The following is a 12,845-nucleotide window of genomic DNA, read 5'->3' as shown; positions in this document are numbered from 1 at the left end:
ATAGTATCCAGCCTAGTTGACGCAATGCTATTTTCCCGATTTTTGACCAGGTGTAATTATTTACCCTAATTTTGGACATCCTACAAGGGTAAAAACACCAATAACTCTTGAACGGATTATGATAGAGACATGAGGTTTGGGCCATTGGTTTTCTTAGAGGAATATTTATTTTACCCATTGGTAAAAAAAACAAAAACAATATGCGTTTTTTGATTGGTTATCCAGTGATATTTTAATCGTGTTGATATTAGTACTAATCTGTAGGATTCAAATGTAGGCAGTCCAACACTGGATTTACTGTCTCGTGATGGTGGCAGTGTGCTTACTGCTGCTACAGTCTTTCATGTTGAATGGCCAGATTGACTAATCTGTGGAAATTCAGGTTCTCAGGCAGGACACGTTAGGGGATGGGAGGGATGATGGGTTCTTTATGTGCGTCATTTAGCCTAGTTCCTCTCTGGAACTGGGTGGAATTATTATCACCAATGGAAAAGATATTGCTCTGACTGAACGTGCGTTATTGTCATAGGTAGAAGAGCTCACTAATCTGGACTGCTAATCATATGCATCAAATACAATTTGATATATTGGACTGATGTTAATAATCATCTGCAAAGTAGGTGTAAATGTGCCAGTAGCGCTTTAAGAAATCGATGTTCGTGCATAGTATGGGTTGAATCCTCACACAATCCTAACAACATTGCATCGTTGTTGTCACGTCTTTCTTCTGTTGAAGGAGAGGCGGACCAAAACGCAGCGTGGTTATTGTGAAAAACCGAAAACAGCCCTATCTGGTGTAACAAACACAAAGACAGGAACAATCACCCACAAAACCCAACACCAAACAGGCTACCTAAATATGGCTCCCAATCAGAGACAATGACTAACACCTGCCTCTGATTGAGAACCATATCAGGCCCAAACACAGAAACAGACAAACAAGACATCCAACATAGAATGCCCACTCAGATCACACCCTGACCAAACAAAACATAGAACATACAAAGCAAACTATGGTCAGGGTGTGACAGTTGTCAGTAGGTCTGCATTGACTGTGTGCATTTTTGCCCTATGAGAGCATTAATGGCGCATTATAAAGGAATGTTATAAAGGGTTAGTCATCTTTCTTCCTCTCATTAACCAACCAGCATCCCCTTTGGCTTCCTGGTTAGCACTGCAGCTGTTCCTGCATTGTAAGTGAACTAAATGTGAATAGAAGCATAAGCGTGTGTGTGTGTGTCCGTGCTCTCAGTTGCACACAAACACGGTACTGTATGTTCTAGCACATCAAACCAATAGTGTACTGTTTAGTTTTCCAATGCAACAGACACAGTCCATATGGACTGCTCCGAACAGGCATTCTGGGAATTTGACACTATGTCTGTCTAAATATACACCACTCACAGAACACGTTTCATGTCCAAAGATATCTGGGACTCAGAACCATACCAAACATGCTCATACGAATAACATGTCATCTGTGAGGATATCTTTGTCAGGTCATTTTTAGCCATGTTTGGATAAGGCCTACAGCACTTGGAATTATAAACCAGCCCGTTCCTTTAGTGAAATCCCTCTGTTTTATCCAGGAGGCCAGCTGTTTTCGCCATAATGAGAAAGCGGGTACAGACACGTGATGTTGTTTTGGTTGCTATATTTGAGCTGAATTGGATTTGCTTCCTCCTAGTTACACTGTCTGTTGCCTGCCTGGGACATTAGAGGAGTCCACTGTTGTCCGGCTCATTCCTGATCTCCATGGAAATGTGATGTATGAATGTATTTGGATGTAAGAGCAATGGTTCTCTCTACTTCTCTCAGTGGTTGTGTCAGCGTGACCCCCCCCCCCCCCCCCCCTCTATTGTTTTTACATTTATGTAGTTCAGTCCTTGAGCTGTTCTTGTCTATTCATGTTCTGTATTATGTCATGTGTTGCGTGGAACCCAGGACCCCTAATGGGGATCCTAATAAAATGCTGAAGTCTGACTGGTTCCTCTGTTTCTAGACCTAGACACTCGGCAGCGTTGATGGGTCCACTGCAGCTCACGTAGGTTGTGTGGAAAGGCGGGGCGATGTGATAGAACCTTTCGTCCTCCAACTTGGCTCTACGTGTCAGACTTGCTGCTGCCGGATACAGTAGGTCAGATATGTACTGGACAGAGCAGGTCTCGGGCTGTCCCGTCTGCAGCTCCGACCTATCTGAGTCTCAGATCCCCATAGACAATTAGGACAAACAAATCCAGGTCGCTTTGCTGCCGGGCTGTTCTCTGCTCCCTATCTGCGTGTCTTTATGGCATGTCGACGGCGTGGCCACGTCGCTTGTCACAGCGTTACCATGCTGTTGCAGCTCAGGCTACCTTCTCCCAGGATACCCTATTGTCGTCACGCTTCGATAGCCGCGTCACCCCGACACACTTTAGCTCAGACGGTGTGAATCAGGAAGGGAAGTAGCCTAGACATTTGGAGAATGGTAACGGAGGATTCGGAAGTCTAGAGACTCAGAGGTTTGGTAGCATGGTGCATTGTATTTAGGCGTGGTGCATATGCACATGTAAGCCTGACACCAATCAGCTCATCGCAGCCCAGCTGTCATTTAGGAGGTGTGTCCACCAGTCTTAACCTGAATCATGTGACTGTCCTTTCCTACACACAGATACCATGAGCACTGAATAGAGGCCTATAGACTTTCCCCCGGACATCCCAGCCCACCCAGGCCCTGCCTCAGACCTCTCTGCCAGAGAGGAAAGGGCGATGCGGGAGGTTCCATTCTCGCCAAAATCTGTCCAAAATAAACCCAATGCATTTCTATGGTCTTATTTTGGACGTGAGCTTGTCGCCTGCCTTCACCCGCCTTTGGGACAACGACTCCAGGGTGGACACGTGAGCATGTGGATATTATAATAGAGATCTCGGCTTCTGCCCGCTCTCATACGTCCCACTAAGGCTGTTTCCCGGGTGAGCTCTGCCAGTTGGTGTGCCCTTGAGCGAGGCAGAGCCCTTCTAAGCACACTCAGATCTAGGGATTACAGTGAGGGGTTTAGTAGGGGGAAAGGAGTCTGAAATGTGAAACTGTTGTGGTCTTGTTGCTGTGTATTTAATGCCATGCAATCATGCAGCATGCTGTGGTATTGTGTGACAGAAGCCCGGGGAAGTTCAGCTGGGGAACTATTTTTGGCCGTTTCTGAGTGCACTCCTGTGTTTTGTTTTTAGATCACTCCATTTGAGATTTTAGTTTGTGCTTCGGCAAATGCTAAAGGATTAGACGTTTTAGCACTGCTTTCACAGCCAATAGCGTGACAGACATGACACATTCAAACAACGAGCAGCTGGGGCCGATTCAATTAAATTGATCCTACCCACGTTGTACTTTAAATTTAACCTCGATATGCAGTGCATTCACAAAGTATTCAGACCCCTTGACTTTTTCTAAATTGTGTTACATTACAGCCTTATTCTAAAATGTATCAAATACATTTTTTCCCCTCATCAATCTACACACAATACCCCATAATGACAAAGTGAAAACAGGTTTTTATAATTTTTTGCAAAAAAATACCTTATTTACATAACTATTCAGAGCCTTTTGGAGCTCAGGTGCTTCCTGTTTCCATTGGTCATCCTTGAGATGTTTCTACAACTTGACTGGAGTCCACCTGTGGTAAATTCAATTGATTGGACATGATTTGGAAAGGTACACACCTTTGCCAAAAGGCACCTAAAGGACTCTCAGATCGTGAGAAACAAGATTCGCTGGTCTGATGAAACCAAGATTGAACTTTTTGGCCTGAATGCCAAGCATCACATCTGGAGGAAACCAGGCACCATCCCTACGGTGACGCATGGTGGTGGCAACATCATGCTGTGGGGATGTTTTTCAGCGGAAGGGACTGGGAGACTAGTCAGGATCGAGGGAAAGATGAACGGAGAAAAGTAGAGAGAGATCCTTGATGACAATCTGCTTCAGAGCGCTCAGGACCTCAGACTGGAGAGAAGGTTCACCTTCCAACAGGACAATGACCCTTTGCACACAGCCAAGACAACGCAGGAGTGGCTTCATGACAAGTTATTGAATGTCCTTGAGTGGCCCAGCCAGAGCCTGGACCTGAACTCGATCGAACATCTCTGGAGAGACCTGAAAATAACTGTGCAGCGACGCTCCCCATTCAACCTGACAGAGCTTGAGAGGATCCGCAGAGAAGAATGGGAGAAACTCCCCAAATACTGGTGTGCCAAGCTTGTAGCGTCATACTCAAGAAGACTTGAGGCTGTAATCACTGCCAAAGATGCTTCAACAAAGTACTGAGTAAAAGGTCTGAATACTTATGTAAATGTGATATTTCAGTGTTTTATTTATTTATTTCATCCATTTTAGAAGAAGGCTGTAACGTAACAACATTTGGGAAAATGTTAATGGGTCTGAATGCTTTCCGAAGGCATTGTATATTTGTGTTTCCGAAAGCATTTTGCAGTTCTCACCCAGCAGTTTGCATTTTACTATAATACTCATTTGTTGATTGGGCCTGTAGTTGGATCAATAAACTCAGTCAATCAGTCATTGCTTATCAGATCCATGTCAAATGAAGTAAAACAGCATTCCCGTCTTCTATCACGCTCCAATTGGCATCTATTGGCGAACGACCATTCTCACTGTCAGATAGTCCACTTGGAATGCATGGTGTTTATGTGTCTGTTGACAGTTCTAGTGGTGTTAGGACGATTTGCCATGTGGATATTTGCTCATCACTGTATTACCACACTATTATAGGACCGTTGTTTCCAGACAAAGCAGGTCTGCACTGTTAGCTCCTGTTTAGCCTACGGGTTTACTTTGAAATGGTCCCCCCTTTATGGCTCCTCAAAGAAATGTCCTACAATAGCGAGTTGAAAAGGACATTGCTTGAATGGACTCTTTAAGAGGAGGCTGTACTTGGCCTTCAAGTACACATTCCTCCAGCTCAGTGCTTCCTCTGTGGTCCCGCTCCCCCCCACAGCCCGCCCCCTCCCTTGCACTCACCACTCCGTTCCCCGTTCCCACAGGGGCCCTGGCCAAAGCAAACTCCTGCGAGGAAGTCTCCCCCTCCCTTTTTCTCTACCTCCCTCTTTCCCTCCTCTCTCTCTCTCCCTTCACTCACTCACTCCATCCTCAGAGGGGCCATGTTGGGTAGTTTGGGCTAGGATTGCAGTGAGGGTAATGCAGTCATGGCATGTGGTGTGCATCCAGGAGGAGGCTGTTGATGTCTCTGATGCTGTGTCTGTGTGGCCTTGTTATGGCTGTGATGTGGTGCTGAGTAAAGCCCGTGTGGCTCCTCTCCTGTGAGATCAGTGTCAGATTTAGCCAGCAGGTCCCCTGTGGTGTCTGGGAGGGTCTGTTTTCTAACTCTGTTATGTCTGGGGCTCCACGTTTTCCTGGAGCTGCAAACCTCAGGGTAGAAATAGTACCAGACAGACAGACTTTGTTGGGAAAACAACAGCCATGGCAGTAATTACAGACTCCGGGTTTCGACCACTCTCCGCTTTTTTCCCCGAAAAACTCGGGCCTTGAGTGAGACAGGTGAGGGTTCGAGTCATCGTGGAGTCAGCTGGAGGTCGGGGTTAAATGTCCCGAGCACTAACCTCGCAGTCTGATGCCTAACTGTGTGTGTGTCTGTTTGTGTGTGTGTGGTTAGACACTTAGAGAGGAGACAGACGTTTGAGTCAGGGAGGGAGACATGAGAGGAGTGTCCAGACAACCACAGTCATGCCCTCTGCACTTGGGCCTTGTATGATTGTAGCTTTGTGGGCCAGAGGCGCAGCCGAAATGACAAGGTTGCGTGGCATGTTTTAGTCTGAGCGCCATCGTACGGTAGACCGAGGCTGGCAGTGCAGTGTGAGACCTGACTGACTGACACCTCCCCCTTGTGATACATTGCCAGAACCACACACTGCTTCTAAGCTAATTAGAACCGTGAGACAGGGTTCATTTACACCAAAGGTGTCAGTCAGTACCAAAGGCAATTTATCTTTCTCCCCTCAACATTATTACCATGTCAAGTGGTACACCTTTCAAAAGGATATAGTGGAGTATATTTTCCATTCAGTCTAGTATATACTTTTGTGTTCATTTTATGAGGCGGCAGGTAGCCTAGCGGTTAACAGTGTTGGGCCAGTAACCGAAAGGTCGCCGGTTCGAATCCCCGAGCCGAATAAGTGAGTAATCTGCCGACGTGCCCTTGAGCACGTAACCCTAAGCCGCTCTGAATAAGAGCATCTGCGAAATGACTCAAATGTAAATGATACATCCACAGTATATTCAGTCATGATTTCAATGGAAACATCCATTGAAAAGAGGACTCTTTGAGGGAGAATGTCATGGTAGTGAGATAAGTAAGATAACACACAGGTCCGGGCAGGCCTCTCCCACTTCCTAGGTAAACGTATCCGCATCCTGACAAGTGCAGACCTGAGGCCAGTGGCTAGATTACTCTGTCTCACCACTGAAGCCAAAAGAGCCGCACACACCGTCACTTCCTGGATCACTGTTACACGGCCAAACCCGCTGCAGCCGTGAAGCTCAGGGAGAAAGAGGGGAAAAGGAGAGTGAGACGTTTGGGTTAGCTCGTCGTGTCTTCATCTGAAAACGTATGCACTCGCTCTGGATAAGAGCATCTGCTAACGTGATCTTGCTCGGCGAAGTGAGTTGGGTGAAACATTGCGTGACTCTATGATCAGAGCCGCAGGTAGAGTGGCACCGGCTTCACTCCAGTTGTCCATCAGGTTACAGAAAAACACTATTCTCTCCCACACAGAACAGAGAGTAGCTCCCCTGCACCTGCTGGCGCCTCCCGTACTCAACCCCAGAGCCCCCAGCTCACAGCCAGACCTCACCCTGATAGAAACGTCTACCGTTCCCCCCCTCACACACGGGATTAGGGCCGCTAGCTGATTCTGTATGGATGAGACTATTTGGACACATGAATGTTTCTCTGAAATACACCTCAAGTTGAATGATGCCAACTACAGTATCGAACACCTCTGAAGGGGACGTTGTGTCGCGACATTTGAACTATCGATCTACGACTTGTGCAGTACAAGCGTGTTACGGACTACTCCGGTAGATGAAGACGGTGATCATAATAGTCTCTTCCATATCTCTTTCTCTTCTCTCTTTAGCCGTACAGCCCAGTTCCAGCCAAGAAGTTCAAACTGGAGAAAATACACTCTCCATCTGCTGACAAAGAGAAGCAACCCGATTGGCTACAATCTCTATCAAAGTCAGGGAACAAGGTTTGTAGCTCATGTTCTCTCTTGATTTGGGATAAATGTGATTTGCTGTAAGGTTAAGGGTCAGGGCCATCCTACACAGAGAGTCCTTGTTACCTTACCTCATCCATATGAGCCCTGTAATTCAGTCAGTTAATTACGTTGTCGATAGTCTCTTTATCAACCAGTCTACATTATGATCGCACTGTACCTTTCCAATTATGATTTTTTTTTTATTCCCTGTTTCAGAACTGTGTTATAATGTCAGAATCCTATCTGTTTCCAGGATCTGAAACCGGTCCAGCTGAAACAGAGGCCGTCAGCCTTCCGCCCCTGGTCCCCCAGAAGTACATCTGCCGAGAGGTGAGTCAGAGACAGTCATGCTGTCATGGTTTCTCTCACCCTTTTCACCACACCACGGTGGCGGACTGTCAGCCTTATAACACATTGAGGTAGCATTCCTAAGGAATTATCGCATAGCAATGACCGATAACCACGTTTTTAACCCGTTGCTATGATATTGTTGAACTAACTCGTATTTTCTTATCATAACAGATCAAACCACAAAAATGTGGACACGTCTGTGGTGCCCAATGTGGCCCCAGCTCCGTTGGCCAACCAGAGAGAGGAGCAGACCCCAGTGGGCCACAGCCAGGCTCCAGGCAGGGGAGACCAGCACATCAGCTCCGGACCAGCATCACAGTGTGGAGACTCACAGCCTGGGCCCAGACTTGTTCACATCAACACATACACAGGCAACGGCTTGGAGGAAATGGAGACTGACGGGGAGATTGAGGTGGATGACTGTGAGTATGACACACTGTTGTTCAGACATTCTGTAAGAGAAATAGGGCACTAGGACACACTCCAATACTCAAGGACAGGCAACCTAACCCGAGCTAATACGGCAGCAAGACTTTCTGTGGAAATGAGAGTCTTTACCATACTGGAAGTGGGCTATGGTTAGTTTGCCTGATCCCTGTGAGAGGGTGCCATCTAGTGGCTGGTCTGTGCAGCACAGAGCACACAGGGCAGTCTCAAGTCAGAAGATATTACTCAGCAACAGATGTTACTGCTGTTCCAATACCTTTAGGCTTCACCCTATAAACATATTGTTTTATTTTTCTGTCTTTCAGACCCACCATCGGTCCCCTCCTTGGCATCCCCCCCATCTGCCTGCTCCAGTATGTCCTGGACCCTGACCCCCCAGACCACAATGAGGCCCCTGGAGGGCCCAGTCCGGCTGGTATTACCAGGGGCACCTTCATGCCCAGAGCTGGACACACTGAGACAGACCCTGTATGGAGGTCTTGACTCCAAGGAGGCCAGGGAGAAGTTCCTGCAGGAGATTGTTAAGATGAGAGTGAAGCAGGAGGAGAAGCTGGGGGCAGCGCTGCAGGCCAAACGCAGCCTTCAGCAGGTAAACCTCCCACTCAAGATCTAAAATGGCCGCCTTTTGGCACAACATTTTTAACCGTTTCTCCACGTGTACAATGTGTATTTTGTGACACAATCTTCAGGACACAGCAGAATATTAACATTTATGTTTTCCACCCACAGGAGTTGGATTTTGTGAGGGTGTCCAAGAAAGGGCGTCTTCGAGAGGCCATCGAGGCCAAGCGCAACCTGAGGAAAGAGATAGAACGCCTGAGCATGGAGTGGGACAGGAAGATGAGGGAGGCGGACGAGTCCCGTGGCCATCTGAAAAGAGAGCTGGAGAGAGAGAGACAGACACGAGTCTGCGACAAAGGCTGTGAGGCTGAACGCCTGCGAGCCAAGTACTCCACACAGGTAGGACCAAGATCCTTCTGATATGGCATGCACACATAGGTATTCATACAGAAGGAATCACACACACATACCTCATCAAGAATAGTTGAGTCACAGCATGTGCTTCCTGACCGACGTGTACCTTCCTTTCCAGATTGAGGAGCTGCAGGTTCAGCTGCAGCAGGCGGAGGCGGACCGAGAGCAGCTGAGAGAGGAGCTACAGCAGGAGAGGGAGGCGCGGCAGAGCCTGGAGAGGGTGGTCAAGGACCTGCAGGCTCAGCTGGGAGACCGACAGGACAACGCCAGGAAACCCCCAACACACTAACGCAGAGACACAGAGACAGACACAACATCCCGCTGGATCCTAAAGATGCGCGCGCGAGACAGTGTGTGGCCGGAACTAGAGACCTAACGCAAGAGGGCGGATACAGAATGCACTGCGCCCTCTTGTTTAAGGAAACGAAATTCACCAAATTGAAAGATGTTTGTGGGAGACAAAAGACGAGAGGTTTTCATAGAATGAAAAAAATGCATCTTCCGGTTACTGATATGATAGAAATGGACGTTAATTGTAATAATATATGACCTTTATAAAATGGAACTGGACAGAAGCATGAATTCACATTGTTGTACAGCCTACAGAAGATAAGAAAGAAAGTCTATGGAAGACACCTCACAAGTGACTTTATAGAGCCCTCAGTCAGATCCCTGAAGCTGTTCAAGGATTTTATTTTGGTATAAGCTATTTAAAATGTACGAATATAGCTACATAGCGTTACTTGAATATATAGGGAAAAGAGAAGTGATTGTTTTCATGAAATGACAGTAGCAGGTGTAACTCCTGCTAGTGCCACGGAATGTCGGTACACTTTAAGGTATTACAAAGCCACTGGAAACAACGGACACCAGTATACCACTATTGACTTTTTTTTTTTTTCTTCAATCAGTCAGTTTGCTTAATAATTCAAATGTTTTCTCTCTTCTTTTTTTTCCGAGGATGTACAGGACATGTTGCGTCAGCAGCACTGCTATCCTTCAGGCAACGCTCACATACGTACATATTTACACATTCACGTACGAACGTATACATGTATGCGCCAGCTCCTCTACCGTGTGTATTCGTGTTCATGTATTTGAAGCCTGAAGTATTTGGGGATTGTGTGGCCTGGAATCAGTTCCACGCACCTTTTGTTCTCATCTTAAATATTTTATGAAAGTGCTACTTTTGAACCATTCTTATTCCTTACACTTTAATTAGTCTTTTTGAAAAGAGTTTTTTTGAGATACAGTATATTGTGTATGAAACCAAACTATGTGACAAATGTTTAAATGTGCTTGCCCGTGCTAGAATGGAGTTCTGCCCGGTAAATCTAATGTTACCCACATAAAACACCTTTGATATAGCTTTCTCTTTGGTGAATTGAGGTGTTTCTGATTTTGTATCGAGTACTGTAAAATAATTTGTATTCCGAAATCATTTGCTGCTTGTCAACTATAAGCATACATTTTTAGTCACTGGTTTTCGGGCTCTTTGAAAAAGCAACATGCGCAGTTTCAATGAACAACATTTCTACATATATATACAAAATATGGATATATATTTTTGTACTTTACGAAAAGGAATTGCACTTTTTAAAAAGAAGATTTGCATTGTGCATTTAACTCCCTCACGTTTTTCAACTCCCAAATGAACATGAACATAGAACACTTTCATTCAACGAACTCTTATGTAAATACAACGTTCAAGGATGATATTGCAAATAAGATATTTGTCAATAAGTTTGCTTGCTTCACACTTAAATTGCATACGAATATTATTTTGGCTCTTACTTGAAACCAATAGAAACTCTATATTTGAAATGTTATTATTATAGTTTCATTATTGTTTCCCTTCGATATCATCTGAAATCAATGGGCATTTAATGGAATGGAATTATGGTTATCTTATTTGATGTATTGTACGGTGTCTCCCAAAACCCAGACCAAAAATTTTACCTGAAGACGATATCTCACCATCAACCGATTTATCCGACTTATCAGACAATGCTAAAGCTCCTATTAGGATAAATATGACCCCTTCTTTGGGTTTCATTCCTAGGTGCCCTCTTATGTCTTGTAGAAGACAATACTTGTATGTCTTATGTGTCAGTTACTTTTATTCTCTCCCACTGAATACCTGTTGGGTACAATGTACTAGCAATATACATTGTGTTGATGCTCTTTATTGTAGTTTTGGTTTGGAAGTGGGGTTTGTTTTTGCCGCTTGTTTCAATGTTTCTTTTTTCTTTGGAAAAACTGTATAATAGCCATTAAAATCAAATCAACCATATTCATGAGTGTGTTTTATATTTTATTACAGTCAATGAGTTACACAAAGTGTAACACTGTTATCACCTTTCCAGTTGTATTAGTTGTGTGTACAGTGCCTTCAGCAAGTATTCATATCCCTTGACGTATTCCACATTGCCGTTTTTCAGCCTGAATTCAAATGAATTCAAAATATACACAGTAGCAGTCAAAAGTTTGGACACACCTACTTATTCAAGGGTTTTTCTTTATATTTACTATTTTCTACATTCTAGAATAGTAGTGAAGACATCACAACAACGAAATACAGTTGAAGTCGCGAGTTTACATAGTGAAGACATATGCAATGATGTCGTAACCCAAAAAAGTTTTCAGCAAATCAAAATATATTTTATATTTGAGATTCTTCAATATAGCCACCCTTTGCCTTGATGACAGCTTTGCAGACTGTTGGCATTCTCTCAACCAGCTTCATGATGTAGTCACCTGGATTTCAATTAACAGGTGTGCCTTGTTAAAAGTTCATTTGTGGAATTTAATTTCTTAATGCGTTTGAGCCAATCAGTTGTGTTGTGACAAGGTAGCGTTGGTATCAGAAGATAGCCCTATTTGGTAAAAGGCCAAGTCCACATTATGGCTAGAACAGCTCAAATAAGCAAACTGGCTCTCATGAGGACCGGCACAGGAAAGGAAGACCCATAGTTAGATCTGATGCAGAGGATAAGTTCATTAGAGTTAACTGCACCTCAGAAATGGCAGCCCAAATAAATGCTTCACGAAGTTCAAGTAACAAACACATCTCAAAATCAACTGTTCAGAGGAGACTGCATGAATCAGGCCTTCATGGTCGAATTGCTTCAAAGAAAACACTACAAAAGGACACCAATAAGAAGAAGAGACTTGCTAGGGCCAAGAAACAGGAGCAATGGACATTAGACCGGTGGAAATCTGTCCTTTGGTCTGATGTCCAAATTTGAGATTTTTGGTTCCAACCGCCGTTTCTTTGTGAGACTGTGAGGGTAGGTGAACGGATGATCTCTGCATGTGAAGCATGGAGGAGAAGGTGTGATGGTGTGGGGGTGCTTTGCTGGTGACACTGTCAGTGATTTATTTAGAATTCAAGACCCAATTAACCAACATGGTAGCCATGGTAGCCACAGCATTCTGCAGCGATATGCCATCCCATCTGGTTTTCGCTTAGTGGGACTATCACTTGTTTTTCAACATGACAATGACCAAACACACCTCTGGGCTGTGTAAGGACTATTTGACCAAGAAGGAGAGTGATGGAGTGCTGCATCAGATGACCTGGCCTCCACAATCACCCAACCTCAACCCAATTGAGATGGTTTGGGATGAGTTGGACCGCAGAGTGAATGAAAAACAGCCAACAAGTGCTCAGCATTTGTGGGAAGTCCTTCAAGACTGTTGCAAAGGCATTCCAGGTGAAGCTGGTTGAGAGAATGCCAAGAGTGTGCAAAGCTGTCATCAAGGCAAAGATTCTCAAATATAATTTTTTTATTTATTTCTTT

The 12,845-nt window shown here is 44.9% G+C and overlaps 1 protein-coding gene across 1 annotated transcript in view; it reads left to right on the top strand.

The window, feature by feature from the left end:
- Positions 1–11,335, top strand: part of skib (SKI proto-oncogene b) — a 39,065-nt gene extending 27,730 nt beyond the window's left edge. The window contains exons 2-7 of the mRNA XM_021609350.3: positions 7,147–7,260; positions 7,523–7,599; positions 7,792–8,042; positions 8,373–8,656; positions 8,797–9,027; positions 9,161–11,335. Coding sequence (XP_021465025.3) covers positions 7,147–7,260; positions 7,523–7,599; positions 7,792–8,042; positions 8,373–8,656; positions 8,797–9,027; positions 9,161–9,331 — 1,128 coding nt within the window. The 3' untranslated portion in view covers positions 9,332–11,335. The remainder of the gene's footprint in view (positions 1–7,146; positions 7,261–7,522; positions 7,600–7,791; positions 8,043–8,372; positions 8,657–8,796; positions 9,028–9,160) is intronic.
- The last annotated feature ends 1,510 nt before the right edge of the window (positions 11,336–12,845 follow it).

The sequence above is a fragment of the Oncorhynchus mykiss genome, chromosome 7, assembly GCF_057628025.1.
Source record: "Oncorhynchus mykiss isolate SJ-2025 chromosome 7, ASM5762802v1, whole genome shotgun sequence".
Taxonomy (NCBI): Eukaryota; Metazoa; Chordata; class Actinopteri; order Salmoniformes; family Salmonidae; genus Oncorhynchus; species Oncorhynchus mykiss.
The sequence above is the reverse complement of the archived record's forward strand: the minus strand, read 5'-3'. Positions and strand labels throughout refer to the sequence as shown.